The sequence below is a fragment of the Colossoma macropomum genome, unplaced genomic scaffold, assembly GCF_904425465.1.
Source record: "Colossoma macropomum unplaced genomic scaffold, Colossoma_macropomum, whole genome shotgun sequence".
Taxonomy (NCBI): Eukaryota; Metazoa; Chordata; class Actinopteri; order Characiformes; family Serrasalmidae; genus Colossoma; species Colossoma macropomum.
The window spans coordinates 30639636-30662712 of NW_023494802.1; the positions used below are offsets into that span (position 1 = coordinate 30639636).

At 39.9% G+C, this 23077-nt stretch overlaps 1 protein-coding gene across 1 annotated transcript; it reads left to right on the forward strand.

Annotated features, from left to right (window-relative positions):
• Positions 1-6125: 6125 nt before the first annotated feature.
• Positions 6126-16203, forward strand: stk35 (serine/threonine kinase 35). Its single transcript, XM_036591080.1, has 3 exons — positions 6126-6783; positions 8730-9479; positions 15283-16203. The coding sequence occupies exons 1-2, from the start codon at positions 6279-6281 to the stop codon at positions 9443-9445; spliced, it is 1221 nt and encodes a 406-aa protein (XP_036446973.1). The 5' UTR covers positions 6126-6278; the 3' UTR covers positions 9446-9479; positions 15283-16203.
• The last annotated feature ends 6874 nt before the right edge of the window (positions 16204-23077 follow it).

The window sequence follows — 23077 nt, forward strand, 5'->3', positions numbered from 1 at the left end:
GTTGTGTGTGATGCTGACCTTTTGAAAAACATAACTGACATAGCAAACATTACCTTTTTGTCATTCAGCAGATTTAAATAGCAGTTATGTTGGTCGCAGCTTCGTTATCGACACCGACCTTTCATTGATAAAGGGCCTTTAAAATATTGTGCACGAGAACATCGCAAAAATTCCAGCAGCCTGGCATGGAAAGAGAGAAACGCAAGTGATTCACTGCGTATGGAGATCATACGTGTAATGTTTCCTGTTTATGCCAGGTGGCGTTACTGACTGGCTACAGAGCGAAAACGTCATTCTGTGCGACAGTGTTTTGATCTACGATCACTTTACGCTCTACTAGTTAAGATGTACCGTAAACAGAGAACTTGTAGAGAGGAGAATTCCCGCTCCGCAATGTCTTCTGGGTTTCTCAAACGCTAGAGGGCGCTCCCGAGTGAGTCTAAAATGAATGGGTTTATATGGAGCGTTTGAACAAAATCATAGTTTATAAATGCTTAAACATTTTAAATGTAAAAGGTTACATTTATTTCCGGAACACTGAAAAGCATAAAACATTTTAACACCACTGTTATATTTTTAAGAACTTTTAAAACTCCAGTTATAGGAGTTTAAAATGGCGCCTCATGTATGTCCATGACGTCTGTGAGCACGAACAGCCAATGCGCTGTTCCGCTTGCCAACCAGTCAGCACTCAGTAGCTGTATGCAGTAATGTTGGTGTCCTTCTGCCCAAAACCTGTTTGCTGTAGAAAAAAGGGAATATAGGTGAGTTTTCTTTACTTTTTTAGTGAAAGACATCCTTATACTTTCTAAAATTAAAGGAAAGTTCTAGGTGAGTGATTAGAAACTATTTTAACTTTTAGTTTTAGCGGTTGACCTCCGGGCGCCCTTTGCTGTTTTGCATTCCTGTTTTTAATATAATTGGGGAAATAGGAAGTGGCCAGGTTCCTCATAAACTGGCTCTGCCATAAGCCTCTGTGGTGCAACCGAAATTCTGTGTGTCACTAATTTTAAACTAACTACTCTCAGCATAAGGTTTAGGATGGACTTTACACCGCAACTTGTGATCAAACTTACATTCAGCTGGTGCAACTGGCTGCTGAGCTCCACTCCACAATCTTAACCTTGTTTATTTTATCAATTTTTATTGAGATTGTACATGTTTTGTGTATGAGTGTATACTGTTTGTGTGTTTGAGCAGCAAAAACAAATTCCTCTCAGTCAGGTTCCGACTAATATGGCAATAAAGTATTGAAACGTAAAGTATTGAAACTTGAAACTTGACTTAAGTTGGCTAAACTAAGAAACAGTGCTTTGTGATATACCCCCCACGGGTCTTGACTGACTGACACAAGCTCACGTTGTCATGTACATGGGTTCTTCAGAGGAAGAGACAACTGGTGAAGGCTGTGAAAGTCTGAGCTGAGAGTTTTCAGTTGACTTCATTATCCTCTCCATACTGTGCTGCATGCTATTCAGCTTTGTTGCCAGGCTCAACTTCCATCAGCTACACAGAAAACTCAGAATCACAGAAACTGTTGTGAAAGCTGTGTCACAGCCTGCATCCTTTGTCCAACCACAAGTTTTTCCATGTATGGTATTTAAAATATATTATATTTGTGGACAATTCATATAGATTATCATAAACGTAGAGTCAGTCTGCCACATAAGCATGAACGGTGTTCTTGTTTCTTTGTGCGAAGCAAGGCCGAGTTTACAATAATCAGCGCATCATCAGATCCACTCTGAAGCACCTTACGGGCCAAAAAGACAAATGTGCCTTTGTGAAGCCACTTCCGTGGAATTTTAAATGGCTTCTATACGAATATGCTGTCCTTCGGGTTTCCATGGTGACTCGGATGACATGATACAACGTTTGGCGTGAAAAGTGAGAGAGTCGGATGGGAAGATAAAAAGAAGAGGAAGGAAGGAAATGTGAGTGAAGAGAGCAGGGGAAAGAGAGAGAGAGAGAAAGGGACAGATAGAGAATGAAGAACAGAGAGAGGGAAAAAGAGAAGGAGAGAGAGGGAGGAAGGGAGATAGAAGGAGAGAGAGAGAGAGAGAGAGAGATAGTATAAGAGAGAGGGAGTGAGACAGATAGAGTAAGAGATAGGAGGACACGGAAGGAGAGACAGAATTATAGAGAGAGTGAGCTAGAACAAGTGACAGAAAGGAGGGAGAAAGTGAAAGAGTAAGAGAAAAAGAGAAAAAGAGAAAGAGAAGAGAAAAAGGGATAGTTAAAGAGAGAGTGGGAAAGAGGACAGATAGAGTAAGAAACAGATAGAGAGGGAATGGAGGCAGAATGAGAGTGATAGAAAGTAAAGAGGAGAAAAGGAAGGAGAGAAGGAGAAGGTGAGAAGAAGAACAGACAGAGTAGGAGACAGAAGGAGAGAAAGAGAAAAGGAGATATACAGAGAGGGAAAGGACAGACAGAAAGAGAAACAGAAACAGACAGAAAGAGCGAGTGATAGAAAGGAGGTAAAAAGAGAAAGGGAGAGAAAAATGGATGGAGAAAGAAGGAAAGAGTGAGGGAGAAAGTGAGAGAGGACAGATTAAGAGACTGAAGGGGATAAAAAAGAGAAAGAGGGAGCGAGAGAATGACAGGAAGGAAAGAAAGAAGGAGAGAGAGCGTGAAAAAGAAATGGATAGACAGAGAGAAAGAGAGTAAAAGAAAAAGATAAAATGAAAGGACAGATAGAAGAAGGGAGACAGAAAAAGAGAGACTGAAAGAAAGGAAAAGGGAAAGGATAGACAGAATGAGAGAGAAAAACAGTGAGAGAGAAAGAGATGGATGGAGGTAGAGAATGAGAGTGATCAAAAACAAGTAATAGAAAGAAGGGAGAAAGAAAGAAAGGGAGGGAGAGAAGAGGGGATAGATAGAGAGAGTGCGAGAGAGAGAGAAAATGAGAGAGAAGGACAGACAAAGATAGGATAAAGAGAGAAAAAGAGACAGAAAAAGATGAAAAGGAGAGTCGGAAAGAGAGTGAGATGGAAAGAGATGCAGTAAGATAGAGCAAATAGAGATAAAGAAGAGGGGGAGATAGAGAAGAGGGAAGACAGAGTAAGACGAGAAGAAAGAGAGGGAGAATAGGGCAGTGAGTCAGGCTGCATCGTGGCCCTGAAACTTGAGAAAACATTCTGCCTGCAGAGAGAGAGAGAAAGAAAAAGGGAACGAGAAACAGAGAGATGGAGGAAGAAACTGAAATGAGGGCTGAAACAGTCCTTGCAGCCAGAGCGACCCAGGAGGAAACAAGAAAGAAAAAAAATCAGTAGAAGGCCAAGTGGGCAGGATGGGCTGTAGTGAGGGTGTCAATAAAAGGCGGCGTGTGTCAGAACGTTCCCAACGGCTCTGCGCAACAGCCTCTCGCGCATCCGGCCGGAATATATTAGATGTTAATGACCCGAATGACGGGTTCTGCATCAGGGTCATCAGGGCTACTAGTCCTTAATGAACTACACGGCAGGCTAATCACATGCAAAACACCCTAAGAATAAAGGACGAAGGACTGTTTTGTATTTTATTTCCATAAAAGTTCTGATAACAAAGCGGTTAAACAGGGAATCAGGGATGGAATCAGGAATGGATTGCTGACATTGTTAATTGAAATGGCTGTGGCTGTACACAAACTTATACACTGCAACAAATAGATGAACACATCTTTAAAATGCTCTTCTAAAGCCTATAGCGTCTTCAAAATGTAGTCCTTCCTTGGTCTACGCTCTTGAGTGGCTAGCAATTCATTCTATGTACATTAGGCCATGTATTTTGTTACCTATGGGCCTCTTTGAATTTGGTCAAATGCCCTTCGGTCTGTGTAATGTTTCACATTACTGTTTCAGGCTTTATTCTACCAATTTTGGATCTAAAAGATAAAACAGTTCTTCATCATTATTATATCTTACGACCACTAGCTGTCTACCTAAATGACAGACACTCAGGATAATGTTATTGTATTCCCCAGAAGTGAATGTAACCACAGCAGTTTTGTCATACAAGCTATTGATGGTGACGCACACCAACCATTCTGCTGGCCAAAGTGTTCAGTGTAGCAGTAGTCATGCAGACTGGCATTTATATTGTACTGAAATATAAGGAAACTCTAACCCTTCAGTGAATAAACATTTTTAAAACAATACACATTTTTAATTAGATTAATAATGCATCAACACTGACAAAGCATCTTCCTAGTGGAGTTCCAGTTCTCCCTCGAGATCCTCCGCTGTAACAAGAACCCATGAGCTGTATGAATGAGAGCGAGAGGCTACAATCATGGTGGAGCTGAACCGTTGACTGTATGTATGATATATATGATATATCCACTCATTGGTTGGAACATGCAGCCATGCCAACATCACTGAATTACTGAAACATTCTGATGTCTTTTGTCCACTTCTGTACTGTAGCTACAACAAAATTCACTGCTTTATTAATGGAAAAAATGAGCTATATATATATATATATATATATATATATATATATATATATATATATATAATATAGTTATAGTAAAAAAAAGGCTCTGTACTCCAGCTGGAGCACACCGAAACGCAGAATGACATCATTTTAAGATTTTAAGATCCATATTTAGAGAATATAAGGAAATGGTCAAATGACCACAATCTTAAATAAAAATCTAAGTTTTGTGAATTATTTGTAACTGATATCTGAAGTCTTTAAGTCACAGACATCACCAGATTCTGGATATGTAGTGTGTTTCAGGTCACTGTCCTGCTGCAAGGAGAAACGCCATCCACTGAGTTTGCTTGAGTTTAGTCCTGTCTATTCTATCAGAGCTCATGTTTGGACTCCACTCTTAGGTGGATTTGACCAGCTCTTGCTCGAGTGCTCGCCGTCATTAAAGCAAAAGAGGGACATACCGCATTTTATAAAATTCTGAAATTCATGGCAAAATTTTAAAGACTCTACTTTTCATGCAAATTGTTGCTGACAATATAATTTTTAGTGAATTTTAATTGTATTAGAAAGAAATGCTAATAAAAGCAGTTTCACTAGTGGTGTCTTTTAGACTTGTGGACCTCACTCTGAGTGTGTGTGTATATATATATATATATATATGTATGGGAATTTGTGTGTATATAATTATATATTTTAATAATAATAATTAATACAATACTTTTTTGTTCTATAAATATTTATTATATTATTATTTATTAATATTCATATTATTTATATTATTATACAAATATTTAATAATAATAATAATATGACCATTTCACCACTTCAATGTAGCATTTTCGTTTTCTACAAATTTCCTATAAATACGTATTTTATAAGAAGATTGTTTCTTATTTTTATTATTATTATTTATAATAATAATAATAATAATAATAATAATAATAGGACCTTTTAATGTAACGTAACAAAGTATTTAAATCTCACACATCTCCATTTATTTATTTATTTATTTATTTATTTATTTTAGTTTTATCTCTGTGTAAACCGCTGTTTGCTCTCCAAAACAGCTGTACACATGCCCCTCTTTTCTGCAATTTCGTTACATAAACATGTGTGAGCTCTTTGTGCTGCTGGTCCAGCTGTGGCTGAGCAGGGGCTTCATGCTGCCCTACACGTGTCCCCTCCCCTCACGTGAAACCCCACGCTGCCAAAAAAGACGGACCACCTCGTCGCGCTTCAGCTTTGAAAAACCTCGACGACAAACAGTGAAACTACATTTACGACGCACATCGGTAACGAAACACGCTCCATACAGCAGCCGAGGCTGATCAGAGTGAACTGTGCTCTCTGTCACGTTACGGATCTTCATACTTCATCATCCAGTCTCACCTCACGCCCCCGCAGGAGAACGTCGAGCCTTCCTCATTTGCATATCAGGCGACTCAACCACTTGCCTCGGTACATATCATCGCTTTCAGAGAGAACTTAAAGCCTGATTTTTGCTACTCAAAGGTCCGAACAGCATCAAGTAGCATAATGATGTTCCACCCTGATCTATTTTAAGGGTTCGCAGAATGAATATCTCTAGGAAAATCGTTTTATCCAGTCTCCTCCTCTTTACGTGAAGTGGTACAGCCCAGCTGAAGCCGCGCCCCCTGTTCTCACCCCGCTGGTGGGAATGGGCTCTGTTATTGTTTATGTCCGGGACTTTGCGGAGAGTCTGAGCAGCGCCAAACTTTACAGTAACAGTCGGTACCTGACGGTAATTCACTCCGAACTCCACTCTTCGGTCTCCCACGCTGAGAAGTTATGAAAAGTTGGCCCTCCGCCCTTAAACATGTGTTTAAAAAGGGAGTAAACTCATGGAGCTCCGCAACGGGATCCAAAGGGAAGTGAGCACCGAGCAGCAGCGGCGGCGGGGCTGCAAGAGAGCGCAGCCGGCCCAGAGCGAGCCCAGAGCCGGCGTGTGTAAAGTTCTAAGGCCGCTGCCTCTGGAGGACAATGACGAGGGAGAGGTGCGTGTGGAGAAAGGTTTCTCCTTCCTCAAGGCCAGCTCCGCGGTGTCTCTGGCGCCCCGGTACAGCCTGCTAAGGGAGGTGGGTCGCGGAAGCTACGGCGTGGTGTACGAAGCCGTGGCCCGCAGGTCCGGAGCCCGCGTGGCGGTGAAGAAGCTCCGCTGCGACGCTCCGGAGAAAGTGGAGCTCGCCCTGGCCGAGTTCTGGGCCCTGGCCAGCCTGGAGAAAAGGCACGAAAACGTGGTCCAGCTGGAGGAGTGCGTGCTGGAGAGGAGCGGCCTGGCGCAGAAGATGAGCCACGGGAACAAACGGTCCAAACAGTATTTGCGTTTGGTGGAGACTTCGCTGAAAGGTGGGTGAAGTTCAAGAACAACAGCAAGGCTTCCTTCAGGGTCGAGCTCGCTTCTTGTTCGGATTTCTCTGTTCCACCTTAAATGGAACAGCAGTAAGCGCTGCACCATTTAAGGTGGAACCGGAAAATAAAATTTCGAATAGGAAGCTGACTTTAGCTTTGTGGCTAGCACCTTGCCAGTTATGCCCAGCTAGTTATATCAGATTTATTACTCCATTATTTAACATGCAGCCTTGTACGATGCTTGGCCGAGCCAGTCTTTGAATGTAGCCCAATAAGCTCAGTGTTCTGTGAACTGAGGTTGCAGTTCAAGCCAAGAGGTAATCATACATGCTTAAAGTTGCACATGAACACCAGCTTCTTTATATCTGTGGTTCGGAAATTGTCCATCACTGCTTTGCATAATAAATAATAATCATTTTGAACATGAGAGCTTGTTAAAGCCTCCCTAAAGTGAAGGTGCTGCTTTGGTGTTTTGCTCCAGTTGCCCTCGTGCAGCGCGTGAGGGAACACCATGTTCCAGCTCGATGATGTTTAACCCCTTAAATGCCAAACCCACACACCTCCACCCCCCCTTCTCCACTCCACTCTCCTTCCTTCATATCCTTCTGCTTTCTTCATGCCCCCATTGTCTGTGCTCGTTTTTGTCTTTTGATTCGCAGAATCGAGCATGGCTTCTTATGTGTTTTCTTTCATCAGGAGCGATTCTGTGTAATAATTTGAATTTTGTAGGGTTATTTTTTGTGTGTGTGTTTATGTGTGTGTAAGTGCATTTGTTCCAGCCACTCACTCGATCCACTTTGTGTTGTTATGTAAGTGTCATACTTTTGCAATGCCAGTCAAAAAAAATTAATCCTGAGGGTACAGCCTTTCCAGGCCTGGGCAAACGCTGCTTGCATGATTTAGGTGCTCTCTGCTTGATAAGACTTTTCTGAAATATTTCCTTGAAGCTCTTGGAGGGATTACAGATGTAAAACCTGTGTTGTGCTTTTGGTCACTTTGCTGAACCTCTTCGCATATCAGAGTCCCCGGAGAGCCAGTTTATGCTTTTAGGCCAAAAGGTAAACGTGACTTCCTTTCCACACATGTGGAAGTTTTTGAAGTTTAAATGTTAGGGCTATGCCTTCCTAAGCATGCCTTGTTCACGGCACTCTTCCCACTGTAAAGTCCAGCAGCTAAGCTTTGCAAGCTGTTGTAAGGCACAGACAGATTACCCGCATTTGTACAGTGTTTTTTGGAAGACGTCCAAACTCTTTGCCAAAATCAGTTTGGAGCTGAACACTGACGGCTGTTTCGTTAGTCTGCTTGGGTGAGCTCAAGTGTTAAGTTAGTTTCCGGGTGTATTAATAGACAATCAGCTGTGCCCTAAACTAAGACTGTAGCGTTTCGTTTCAGTGCTATCAGACTATACCATCTTTTGTTTGTGAGCGAGCCTGAAACAGTAGCTTATCAGTTTGGCACAAGCAACACTCTGAAACGCTGCTCTTGATTCCTCCCACAACGAGTTTTCCTGACTCTGCAAAACATGGCTTAGCAGAAAACATTAGCAGACTGACTGAGCTTAAAACCAAAACTCTACTGATCCCTTTTAGCTTGCTGGAAACTGTTTATGTCAGTAGAGACTGAGAGCAGAGAACCAGAAGCCGTAGTGCTGCAGTTAATATCAGGGTGGAATGTTGAAGTGATTCCACTATAGGTGCCAATGCATTGTTTGCCAAGCTTGTTGCTTCAATCTAGGAAAGTGTGTTTGATAAAACCTCAGTTTTTGAACATGAGCTTGAATTTCAGAAGCTAAAATTACAATATTAAGAAGCTTAGGCTTTGTAGCTACTAGTAGACTGTGTTTACACACCCTTAGTTGTCAAGTAATCCTCATATTGTTAATGTAAATTTACAAGATATGCATTCCTTCTGCACTCAGTGAAATACCCTTTATGCTTTTCCAGGTGAGCGCATCCTGGGTTATCCAGAGGAGCCGTGCTACCTCTGGTTTGTCATGGAGTTCTGTGAAGGTGGGGACTTGAACCAGTACATCCTGTCCCGACGGCCTGACCCAAAAACCAACAGGAGCTTCATGAAACAGCTGACCAGCGCCGTGGCCTTCCTTCACAAGAACAACATTGTCCACCGTGACCTCAAACCAGACAACATCCTCATCTCGCAGAAATCCGGCTCGCCCGTTATCAAGGTGGCCGACTTTGGCCTTAGCAAGGTGTGTGCCGGGTTGGGCTGCATAGAGCAAGAGGGTGAAGACCAGGTCAACAAGAACATCAACGTGAACAAGTTCTGGCTGTCGTCGGCCTGCGGCTCGGACTTCTACATGGCACCCGAAGTGTGGGAGGGACACTACACGGCCAAAGCAGACATTTTCGCACTGGGCATAATCATCTGGGCCATGATCGAGAGGATCACGTTCATCGACGCAGAGTCAAAACGGGAGCTCCTCGGCACGTATATCCGGCAGGGCAGCGAAATTGTCCCTGTTGGGGAGGCGCTGCTGGAGAACCCCAAGATGGTGCTTAGCATCCCACAGAAGGCTCGGAGCCCCATGTCGGATGGGATCCGGAGACTCTTGCAAGACATGCTGGCTGTGAACCCGCAGGATCGGCCGGACGCTTTCCAGCTCAAGCTCAGAGTGGACCAAGTCACATGTGCCGCGTGAGAACAGTCTCCAGGTCAAACTCACTCAGCTTCAGGTGAGTTTCCAGGGACTCTAGATCACCATTAATGAGTCATTTTTAACTTGTTTTTAACTAGTATTGCACTTATTTTACTGCCTATTGCAGTGGTTCTTAAACCAGTCCTCATGGACCCCCAGATGGTCCACCATTTTGCTCTGTCCCTATCTGTTGCAAGTTGGATTGGAGCAAAAACGTGGACCATCTGGAGGCCCCTGAGGACTGGTTTGAGAACCACTGATCTACTAGGTTTCACAGTCCTCTGATTGGAGCCTGGTTTCTCAAATATGCAGTAGCAGCAGATAATAACTCATTACAGCAGGGTTTATAAACTTCAAACCTGAAAGGCCCAGCACTACAGTTTAGTGAAGCCATTGGGCAGTCATCTTCATGCCATGTCCCTTTTAGACTGGTAGTTACATTTTACTGCCAAATGTTTTAGCCTGTGTAGAAACCTCTTATTTCAAGAGCTTTACTCTTTCTGCATTAAGATCAGCAGACCTGGGGCACCTTAACTTTTTATTTTAAAGTCTTGTAAAGACGGTTTTCCACAACAGATTGACTTTAATCTGCACTAGGCTGCACATGTCCGCCCAGGATTTACATTCCCTCGGTTCGTATTAGAGCAGGATGGTTTTTGGGAGGAGGGGCGCAAGTGTTTTTCAGGACACAAGCTCCTCTTCACTGACTTCCTTCTGTTTTTGAATGACCGAGCACACACCTTGCACCCAGACCTTATGCTTTTGACATGTATGTCCCACAGCTCTTCTTCTCAGCCTATTCAGGAATGCCTGGTCTCCGCCCGCTGCTTTGTGCTGCCATAATTAAATCCACAACGCTCATGCCGCAGGGCCAGAGTGTACTCTGTGTGGGTGCCAGCCTCTACCCAGCTCCCTTCCTCTTGGTGCACATGCTTTTTCTTTTCCTTGTATTTGCTTCTATGTTTCACCCTGGAGGCATTTCACGGGTGATCAGATCAACAAGGTCTGACACCTTTTGAACAGAAGAGCTAACGCTGCCAAAGTTTGGTGTTCTGGAAGAAAACAGGTTGCCAGCTCCCAGGTAGCTTGTCATGAAGATGTAGACAATTATGGGTTGATCAGGGTCACCGTTAAATCCTTGGGTACTTGGGTTAAAGGGGAATTTCACAGATCTTTCTGAAGTCATTCAGAGTGGTTTGATGTGAAATGGTGCACTGTAGAAACTTACCAACTTAGACTTCTTTACAGTGGTGGTGATAGGAATCAGGTGATGTCTGCAACACAAATATAACCATTTTATTTACTATCCAAAATAACCAGTGAATCGTCTGAGTTTTTATATGTAATGTTAATGACTGAAGTATAGAGAATGCATGTACCTCTCTGCCATGAATGGATTTAGAAAAAAATCTTTTTACACCAATACCTTCTTGCTAAACTATGGTAAAACAGTGTCTCAAAAATTGGGCAATATAATCTGAACTAATTCATGTATCAACTTTCTGTGAGAAAACCTTTTGGGGTATTAAGTGCTTTGGATATCTGGTTCCTATCACCACTACTGTGAGCAATTCTGGCTTGTCAACAGGGGATTTTTCATCAGACAACTCTGAATGACATTGTTTACATCTTAACGATTGAAGTATGCAGAAATGTGGAAAAATAGATGGAATTTCCCTTTAAAACAGTACAATAAAGTGCCTACTGGCCTAGAGGTTTATTTGATGGAGGAGGGAGGTGATATTGTCGGTGCAGTTTGGGGCTTTTGTGTTCCGTGGTAAGCGTGACTGTGTGGTTGCCTCAGCGGAAATTTGCTATTTTAAAGTCACGGCATGCTTGATCGGGGCACGCTAGCTTTCATCCCTCTTCCTCTCACCACAAATCCTGACCAGATGACGTCTCAGTATCATGCTATCTTCTGTGTTAAACTGAGTTTGACTGAAGGCCATGCTGGACCGTTAGTGTTGTGTTGTTGGTCATATTGGGCCTTTACCATTGTTGTGAGTTATGTCACTTCTTTTGTATGACATCAGTGATGTGTCAGCAATATGCAGGCCCCTGTTAGGCTGCAGATGGCTAATAAGCTGGCCAGGGGCTCAGTGGATGTGTGCGTGATCGCATGTTTCCAGTGACGGAGCAGTATGGCCTGGTTCTTTCACTGAAGGCTCAGATATAGAGCAGTTATGCAACGGGCTTGACCCCTCCCTCTCCTGTCCCTCTGTCCTAAGAGGGAATCAGTCATCCATCAGAGCAAGCTGGCTTGAGAAAGGAACCTGCATAGTGTATCTAAGTGTTTACGTTGTAGGGGGCTGGGGATTGAGTGGGGGGATTTTGACATGTGTTACAGGCAGTCCTTTCTCCATGGCCTAAAGTAGTAGGATGGGATTACTGGTGAAATGGAGATAATTGCAGTTGCCTGTAGAAGCCCACCGCACAGTTACACCGCCCCCCCCCCACCCTTCCTCCCAGAGCTGTGCCCAGCAGCTAGACAATGAGGCTGCTGCTGCTACTGCTGCTCCACTCGCTCTCATGTTTGGAACATTTTGTCCTCTTTGCCTGTCGGGCTGACGGTGGCCGATATAGGCTGCAGCGCAGGTCCGAATGCTGTATCTGGGATTGTTATTTGATTCTAAAGCTTGAGAGGCAGTGAAATAAAGCAGATCAGCCTCGTGCAAATTTAATTTATTTTGCTTGCTGTTATATATTTGTTTGTAGACTTCCCATCAAAAATTTTGGGGCATGTAGCTTTTCAACAATGAGCATGTTTTTCTTTGACAGCTTGTGATGACTTGATATATTAAAAAGGAGCATGTAAATATTTGTGACGACATTTTCGTTAGTAAATACAATGCATTTTATTCCCTTGTTGTGATGCCCCTCAGAACTCAATCGTTTAAGGTATTTAAACCTTCTTTGGGTAGAATTACAGGGAATTCTTTGGGCCTGGAGAAAAAGTGCTTTGGAAAAGAAAACTGAAATCATCATTTAGGCGAAACCTGCGCACCAAAGAAAATGCTTTGATGAACATGAAATGCATTGTAGCAAAATATACCGAAAGTATTAGCAAACAGCTCTTTTATTCTAACAATACCTCTATCAGCTGAAAAATAATAGAATTTTCAAATTCCAAAAGACAATATGTCCCCAAACTTTTGATGGGCTATGTATACAGTCTTCTGTTAATGACGCCTTCGGCTTTTACTGCTGCACTTTCTGATAAAATGAACAACATCCAGTCTTGGCTTCAGAAAAACGGCCCACTCTGAAGCAGCTTTCACGGCTGGCTCGTGTGTGTTGGCTCTGCTCACTGCACTGGGTCGGCTTTATGGGGTCTCAGAGGAGCAGCTCTTGTTTGGCTGTTCTGGCTGCAGCGTATAGGACGGCATGTACTCGTTGCACCCGGTGGGCGTGTCTCTCTGTATGTAGGATAACTCGTTGATCAGACAGAGTGCCAAGCGCGAGCCACAGAGCCCCACAGCAGCTGAACATAGAAACAGTGACGTGACGCTCGAGAAAACTGGGGCACTTTTGTTTATTTGGTCGTCTGTTAGATTGTTTGTTTGTTTTTCTTTTTTTCTGAATGAATAGGCCTGAGGGAGAGCTGAACAGACCACTGCAGTCTTCAAGGGGGGCTTGTAGTTAGAAACAACAGGATCAAGCAGGATCGAACAAAACATGTCCAGATCCTGAAACGGTCAGAGTAACTTGTGTTTACTTGGTGCTCTCACTGATAGTCTTGATTGACTGAAGTGGAGAGGGGATGGTCAACTTTCATGCGTGAGGTGTGGGGGGGAAGGGCTGGGAGAGTTGCGTCTGAGGGAGGGGGCCATGGACTTGGGTGTTGTGGGGGACGGGGGAGGGGGGTCTGGTTGAAGAGAACCATTGAGTTTGCCTTCATGTTACATAACCAGCTGTGCACTACGTACATATAGGCAGGACCAAAACAGCAGCAAAGCATTAAGCAGGCGAAGTTTATTTGTAACAGTCACATACCAAAGTATCTCACCGATAAAACCCTGTAACTTTTTTTTTTTCGGTTATATTTATTTTAATGCCGTTTGAAAACAGCAGCTGCCCTTTACTGTATAATGTGAAAATTACGTGGAATGAACTATTGCTACATTAAAGGGGAATACAATTGATTTTAAAACATGTCCGAATAATTAAATCATTAAAATGTAAAGAAAAGTCATTCAGAGTGGTTTGATGTGAAATTCTCTGTTCTAGAGAACATACTGAGTCAGAATTGTTCACAGTGGTGGTGATAGGAACCAAACGTCTGGAGAGTTTAATGCCTCTAAAAGCTCACAGAAAGTTGTTACATTAAATGGTTACAAACACAATAAAATTTCTATTTTTTGGTAGACTTTGTGACCCCTGGGTCTTATCACCACCACTGTAAAGACATCAGAGTCTCTTCAAGTTTCTCTACAAATGAACCATTTTACATCAAACCACTCTGAATGACTTTAACATTTCAGCGATTTGATTGTGCATATTCAGTTTTACGTGCCTCAAAATTAAGAAAATGTTCCTTTACCTGTAAGATTACCATTTAGGCGATGAAAGGTTTATGACAGTGACGATGTATGTAGCCGAGACGCAGTCAACTCTTATTCTTCTCTGGCATTTTTACGACCTTATCACTCCACACAGCCGTTCACGTTATATAATTTTACAGATTTTTGACGCACTGCTGCCACAGATAAGTTGTCTAGTTCACTAAAACGCCCTCATAGCGTGCAACTTGTTCATGCCAGAGAAATGCAGTCATGTTCTGATCCAAAAACAGAAAAGGAGGGGCAGCGTTCTTAGATCCTTTAGGAAATCTGGTGCCTTTATAGCTTCATTGTCCGACATCTGTTGTTTGAGAAATGGGGTGGAATTCCTGAACTGTATAGGCTACTTTTGAGCATGTTTACAGTTTCATTGACTGAGTCCGTTTCTAACTATAGCCTGTTATCTTTAGATTTGTTTGCATGCCTTTCTGAAGCCACTGTACAAAGCCGACCCTTCATATAAATAAATTATGCAGAGGTTAAGTAGGTTGTACTGCTGTACGTTGCCTTGAATTGAAATGTATGTTAATATCTGTAATAATTGTTAAAATTATAACAATAAGGCATTATTATAATTGTAACTGAACATATTTAATTTTATTTGCTGACACCTTTAATTTAAAACGGGGGCAAACCAGCAATACTTCACAAATAAATAATAATTAAAATAAAGAATTTGTTGATTTCAGCTTGTCTCAAAAAAGGAAAAAAAAAATCCATCAGTTTTTTACATTTCGAAGATGTAAACAAAGTCATTCAGAGTGGTTTGGTGTGAAATGGTTCATCGTAGAGAAACTTATCAATGCAGCCATTTAATTTACAATTCAAAATGACCAATTAACCGATGTGTGTCTTCTGAGTTTTATAGAAAATATGGTAAAATAATGGTTAATCTGAAAAAATAAAGTTTTCTTTGGGGACTATTTTGTCTCACAATACACTGTGTGTACCCTGCCATTGTGAATGTGTAAATAAATAATGAATTAATAAATAACTAAAATCTTCTCAAAACCATTGTAAAACAGTGACCCAAAATCGGGCAGCGTATTCATAACCATTTCTGTGAAGGAGCTTTGAGAGGCATTAAACTCTTCAGACGTCTGGTTCCCATCACCACCACTGTGAACAATTCTGACTCAGTGAGTTCCTCTAGAATGGAGCATTTCACACCAAACCACTCTGAATGACCTTGTTTACATCTTATTGATTAAACTGTGCAGCAATTAGGAAAATTCAGTGGAATTGCCTTTTAAATTTTTTCCTGTTTCTTTGTCTCCTCAGGTTTGGGAACAGAGCAGTTCGGAGAAAGGGACTATGGATCACTGTGGGGAAACGTGAAGCCTGCTTCGTGATCACTCGTGTCGGACTTTAATACCGTCAGACTCACTTCTATTCAGGTTGCATTATGTGAAAATGCTATGCAGTCGACTTTTGTAGCAGTTTCTTTTTTCTACTCTGCGCCCTTCGTCACCCAAATCTCCAGATCACACAAAAAGACTGTCAGTCTCCGTTTATAGATATTTACTAGGCTTGTCTTCTCTTTCTACTCCTTCTCCGTTCTTATCAACACTGTTGCAACAGATTAAGGGAGTTTTGTTGGTTTTTGTTTTTGTTAATTTTCCACTGTTAGATACTGATATACTATTTTGGACCAGAGAGGAAAACGCGCTGCACTTTGTACTCAGACATATCACCTCTGCACTTCTCACAAACTTACCCAAAGAGCCCGTCAGTATACCTGTAGACTTTCACGGACAAGGTTCCACAGCTGATCCTATGGAATACTGTGGAAGATTCAGATAAATATTCCATGTTCTGGAATTCCAGAAGCAGTGGAGCAGTAATATATTAATAGTTCTTAACAGTTAAACTGTGAATGAAGTAATGTGAATGAGTTGGGTACACACCGGCCCTGTCTCTCTGTCTCCACGACGCGTGTGGGCGAGCAACAGCGCCCTGTTTCAGAATCTCACTCCTGTGCCTTATTTCATCTCTTAAAAGAGAATATTTCAGTTTCTTTTTTTTATAGCTTTTTTAGTTGTATCCTTACAAGATCATTGGAACAAAGTCATATATCCAGTCTTGCGCACAAAAACAAGGGATAACGCTAAAAATGGCCAGGTTTAAATACTTCAGTTAAGTTTCAGTCACAGACATGGAAAAATTTGATGTAGGTTTTTATGTATGTGTGTGTGTGTATATATATATATATATATATATATATATATATATATATATATATATATATATATATATTACACAAAGTTAGCAGGACATCTTGTTTTGCTTTATTCTGGCCATATTGTCATATTTTACAAATACTTGCATAAACATTTGTCATGAAAAGCATAAGAAAAGAGTTGTTATTGTTATTATTATTATTATTATTATTATTATTATTATTATTATTTTCCACTGACGTTTTTTTTTTTTAAAGGTTATGAAGTTGACTCTGCAGTACGTTATACAAGATGTAGAAAGGGATCAAACTGACAAGTGACGTTTTATTAACTCCTTTGTCGATGTGGGTTTTCATCTGTTACTTTGATGAACCCAACCCTGATGTGCCAGTCTCCTCTGGCTCAGAAACACGCACAAAATTGCTTCAAAATCTTTGCAAACCGAACTGAAAAATGAGGCGATGTGGAGTGGATCGCTTTGTGAATCTTTTCTAGAGTTCTAGTGTCTTTTGCTATTCTGTTGGAATGTTAGACGGAACAGTTGGTATTCATGGGAAATGTAGTCCCACTCATTCGACTCCTGTTTGTGTTGAGTAAACCTGCTGCATGGTCCTGTTTCTGTGGCCGTCACTGAGCCAGGTTAGCTTAGGTATCTGCATCACTGAACCTCCAAAAACACTACCGCTCCGAATGTGCCAGGTTATTTCTATTCCTCCAGTTTTCTGTCGTTAGCTTCTTGGCTAGCAGGCTTAGGCTCACCTGTTATTTCTGAGGCCATAATATTGTATAAAAATGTTTTTTGTAAAATGAACTCTGTAGATTATGGTCGTTGCTTATCAAGGTTACAACATTTTTCTGGTTTATTTCTCCCAATTTTCAGGAACAGACATAGTAGGAGTCTATTTTATTTCACTGAGTCAGACTGTGATAATTTGTCTTTTAGTGTTTTCTGGTTTACTTATTTGATGGTTCTACCTCATTTTTCACAGTGTTCCTGATGTTGGTTCTCACTAAGCTGTGTTGTGTCAGATTCTGCATTATATTATATTGTAATATGTCATCATATGTACTTCCATGCATTCTTTCTTCCATAACGTGTTATTAAACGATCTCAGTGCAACTGTGCTTTTAAACTTTTATATCTCATCAGGTTTAGTCGATTCTAATTGTTCCAGTAGCTTAAAACTCAATATAACTAATAGTAAATCTGCCTAATTATGGACGTTATTTAGTGTGTGCGTCTTAAATCCCGAGTCAGGAATTGATTAAAAACAGCACCCTGGCTGCCTCAGGATGGGATGTACTGAGTGTCTGATAAACATCTGTATTGTATGTTGTATCAGACACGCTCTTTTATAGTACTGATGATTTGTTGTTTGGTTTTAGTCAAAGCATAATTTTTCCCATCAATTAAAACTACTTTAATCATAACTTATTTTGGATGTCTTCATCCAGAATAGCTTTTCTAAGGAAACAGTTGATGGAGCTTTATAACTCCTGCCTATTTACATTACCTAAGTACACCTCACACTCATGCATCCAGTTCCTTGTCATATATATGTACAAAGTTTACACTTTCACCACAGGGTCCAACCGCTGGCCTGTAATGTTTTCATCCAGTAGCACTGCGCTTCTCAGATATTTCAGAAAAAAAAAAATTCAAAAGTAATTCCTGATGCCTTTCATCATCATCACTAGTCTCTTAATGCATCACTAGCTGATGTCTGAAATGCAGACCTCTCCAGAAATACCTCAGCATCTCAGGAACTTGTCCTAACATCACTCTTTAGTCTGGCTTGTACGGACAATATCTCAACACAGGGTCAGAATTCCTGCTGTCTGCTGTAGATCGTTTGCAGGTCAAACACAAAACAGTTAGTTTTTTTTTTTTTTTCCTAAGATTGATGTGAATTATAGATATTGATACTCACATTTCCAGGCAGATGATGTTAACTGCTATTACCAGGGAACTTGTAGGCGTATGTAAAAGTTTGGGCACCCCTACTCAAACCCTCTACAGAGAGCACACGTCTGCGCATTTTAATGAACAATTATTGTTTATTTGCTAAATTTAACATAATAGCCGGAAAATATAAATCGAAATATAAAACGAAAAAAGTTATGGTACAGTTTTTATTTTATGTTTTATTTTTTTCCATTATGTTAAACACAGAAAATAAATAAATATTGCAGTAAAATTTGCAGAAAAATCCCACATTGACAGATGTGTTAACTTATTTTCACTTTGACTGGGGAGGTTCAAACTTTTGCGTACGACTGTGTGTCCCTTCACATCACACACGCAGCACCCTGTGACAGATATTGCAATCAGATGGTTACTTTTTCCTGACCAGCACCTTTTCATAAAAGCCTGGATTTAAGGTCTTACTTTATCAAGGTCAAATCTAGACTTTTGGAAACGAGACTGCTTGTCATGGTAGTACAGACTGTTTTGGTAATGAAGCTACGAGCGACTCGTAGTATCCGTTCCTTTCCTGTAAATTACTGTTTTTTTAAATAAATAAATAATACGATAAATACAACTTTGTGTTTGACTTATTTTAATGTTGTGCATTTATTGTAACTTTATATTTCAATGTGAACTACTGTATTAATCAGTTTGTCATCACATAAATGTATACCGTATAACATGATTACACTGTTGTATTGCAGTGGTAGGAGCTGTTTTGAAGTCATGAAAGTCCTGAGACAAAATATTCTTAAAATAAAAAAGAAAGAGGGCTATGCAAATTTAGTCTAATTTCTAAATTAATGCAGCTATGACAGCTATGAATTTTTTAAATAAATTCATAAAATGAATTTTTAATTTTAGTGATTTTTAATTATCTTAGGCATCAAAAACACCTCCTGAAGTATAACCGGTATATTAAACATTTAAATATTTATACATATTTATTTAAAATGTAAAAAAAAGCATTTTGCTAATGTTAATAATATTTGTTATTCTTAAATAAGACTAAGATTGCATAAATAAGACTAAGCATGCTATAATATTTATATTATTATATTATGGTATTAATGCTAATGAAACCAACAAATGACATTATTAACTGCAATGTATAGTATAGCCTAACTACACTGGTGTATTGCAGTGGTAAGAGCTGAAAATTCTCAAAATAAGAAAAAACGAAAAGAGGACTATGCAATCAAACCATGACAACTATGATAATTATTCTTCTTGAAGACATTTAAAATGTTAAAACAAATTTTGCCAATGCTAATAATATTTATGTTATTCTTAGATAAGACTAATGTTAGTCTTAAGTAAGACTAAGATTGCATAAATAAGACTGAAAATGCTATAATAATTTTTATATTGGTTTTAATGATGCTAATGAAACCAACAAATGACATACTGTTAACTGCAATATGTCATTTGTTGGTTTCATTAGTATTATTAACACTAATATAAATATTATCCTCTACCATGAAGGTTAAAAACGAAATGAACCAATGTCTTCGAAAAAATTGCACGTCCTCCCACTAGCTTTATTAGCACTGTTCACCGAGTGGCCATTTTGCTTGTTAAGTCATCACCATGACCAGTTTTCCGATGGGTTAAACTGAGTCTTTTTCCATGTTAGCGTATGTCGGCACAGTGACTGCAACAGCGGTGCTGCTACTCTCAACTCTGGATCAAATGATCTTTGTTCAGCTGACAAACACGAAGCTTTTCAGTTCTACACCAGGACAAGTCAGAGCATTTTAACACAGTCTAATTTGATTTACACTGGCTTCCTATTACGTTTCGCATGATAAGATCTGTCAGGCCTTGCTTCTGACATTTTAAGCCCTTAATGGTCCAGCTTTGCATAGCATGATGATCTCTCGGAGGGTCAGAGCCCATCTACAGCACTTCGCTCAGCTGCAAATCCCTAGAATCACTTGCAACTCAGCTGGTGGGAGATCAATTGTTTGACATTTGTTCAGGCAAAAATAAGCTTTGCTTGCTGGGTTTCTTCTAATTTGTATAATTTATAGTCTTTTTTACTTAAAAAGCATCATTTTGTTTTTTTTTCTAGTCTTCTAGTGTAAATCTGTGACTGAGATTTTCTGACAAAAAAGTAAAGCGCTGTATAAATAAAGACTATGAGAACCTGGAAATGTGAAAGAGGCTATTATTGCTAACACCTTGTATCTCTGTTGGCTAGCTAGCCTATCTGTTATTCTACTAACATACCATATCAAACCTATAGCAACTCAATTTGACCAAATATCTCATTTTAACAGGGTACTGATTTCTAATCTGACAACTTTAGCACCATTACAAATGTACAAATGTCTGCTATTGGTGGCCTAGCTAGCTATCTAGCTTAGCTAATTTAGCCTAACTACAGTGTTTCAGATAAACCAGGCCTTACCTTCAACTTTGTGGACTGAATCTTATATCCAGCTGCTGTATTTCTTGTCTTTACATCCATTTGGACATTTTTCAAAGCTTCAAAATAGGCAAATGTGGACAGCACATCAATGTTTTTGCTCCTCATAGCCGCTGAACCCTGTTACTATCCTGTGTGAGACACAGTAAACAAAACGGCTGCGCTGTGAATAAGGCCAGCTAAAGGCTCTTTAGGCCCAAAAACAATAAAAAAATGAGGTAAAAATGATGGTACAACACTGTTTCTTAGTTTATTTACTCCTTCTGTTTACAGTTCTTTAAAGGAATCACACAAAGCTGTCCAGCTATTTTTCAGCCTGACCCATTATATAAATATTACTAATTAGCTCTGTATTAGTTATGTTAATGTCTATTAGGATGACCTCATTGTTAGACTCCTCTTAAACCCATTGTTCATCCATTATCAAGTTTTGTGGTAATTTTGGGGTAAATAAGCTTGGCCTAGATGTTCATTCGCTGCGGCCGAGAGGTCAGAGACCCCGTAACCTTCAAGAGGCAGGCGTCCCACAGAGCGGCAGTGCCCAGGTCACCGAGAGGTCACAGACCGCGGTCAGCAGTCCATGACGGGCCATGATCTTATAGGGATTATCCGTTTGTGTGCTGAGGAGACAGACTGAACTAATTAAGCGCAGCTCCCGCACACGCTTTGACCCCCACACTGGACCTACTCGCATGTAGCTGTGCACATATGACGCATTGTCATTCAAACAGCCTTGTATCTGATGCTCTCTGTGCGTGAGTAACACAGATAAAGTGGACGTCTATTGCATGCGCACAGTGTCTTAGTACAAGATGTACTTCGGCCTGAAGGAACAGAGTGTTTGCGTGATGTGGTGAAGGGGAAGTGAGAAAAGAGAGAAAAAAATAAGGGGGAGTTGAGGACTCAGCTCCAATATACAAGCCAGTCACCCCTCATTAACACCTCTCAGATTACTCTACAGCCTCCAACACTCTGCTTCATCATGTAATGATGGGGTCTGGAGCTGTTTCAGGGTTATAGTGGACTATTCGCCAAAAGGTGTTTTTAGATGTTTTATTTAATATTTCAAGAAGTGAATAAAATGATCGATGATTATTAAATATAATAATTATCTGTTTACATTAATTAGTCTCCACTTTTGAAATATTGTGAACTTCGGATGTTCATTTTATTATAACTTCATTTTCAATACTGTATGGTATTTTTTTAGGATGTCATTTTAGAATGATTTACCGCTTCAATCATCATTCTGGACACATTTCGTATGTTTTTACAGCCTCCTACTGTACTGTTACAGTCCTATTACATATTTTACAATTTTGAAGTCGAACAAGATTAAAATATTACAATCATTTTATACATTTATCTGCCACCAAGTAATGTATGTAATTTTTGACCATCATGAAAAATTGATACAATGCAAAGGCTAAACAGCTATTTCAAATAAAAAAAGAACAAAAAACAAAACACATTTCGGACTTTAGGCTAAAATTATTTTGCTTTGAGTGACCCCATACGTTAATTATGTTTACTTTATTAAAATAAATGATTGAACACTCCATTTTGTCACTACCAAAACAATCATAACACTACAGAAACTTTTTCAGATGTTTCAGTAGTGACTCTTTCGGTAGTGATAATTTTAGCTCATTTTGAGCAGAACTCAAAAACGCTAGCCAGTACATGACCAGCAAACACAGCTTTGAACAGCTGTACACACATAAAATCATAATGTTTTTATTAAAACACAAAAAAAGTTTACTTAATTGTAGAAAATATGTTACTTCAAAACAATGAGATCTAACTGCTCACCATGTGGCCATGAGGGACAGGGATGCAGACTCACTTCCTACTCTAAAATGCAAGGGGTGTGGCTAAAATAAGGCTCCACTTAAGGATTAAAACTTGTGTTTTGGTAGAGACAAAAAACCGTGGGACAGCATTTTTTGAATAAAGTTTTTATTTAAAAAATTAAACTCATAAATCAATAAATCAAAATCTTTTGAGCTTCACTTTAAAAGAAATAAAAAAGAAACATTAAAAAATGTAAGTATTATTTTCACAAGTTGAAATTTGAGGAATAGGATTTGGGATAGGCACCTCCCAAAATAAAAGTACCCTATAAATGATGCGTTTGTATATATTTAGCTTTTTTTTTACTATCTCTATTAATGCCTTGGGTTTCGACAGACCAGAAGTAAAAGTACATCATTTTACTTTTTAATAACATTTTTTTTTAACTGTGGGACTAAATAGATATAAGTTATGGCATATTGAATATTTTATGCTTTATTTGAATTTAACATAAAATATAAAAAAAATGGCCTGTACAAAGTTATGGCATACTGAATATTTTATGTTTTCCAATATGTCAAACTCTAATAAATAGGATAGGATATGCTCAACTCAAGTAAACAGAAGTTGTGCACTAAAATGTACAGAAAGATTGTGTTTGTTTGCTGTAGAGGATGTGATAACAGGAAATTCACAAGCAGT

What these genes read in the sequence shown, in the direction of transcription:
- stk35 (XM_036591080.1), top strand. Translation starts at nt 6,279, where the DNA reads ATGGAGCTCCGCAACGGGATCCAAAGGGAAGTGAGCACCGAGCAGCAG. An exon ending in GGTGGAGACTTCGCTGAAAG is followed by an intron (nt 6,784 to 8,729) that starts GTGGGTGAAGTT and finishes ATGCTTTTCCAG; the next exon opens with GTGAGCGCATCCTGGGTTAT.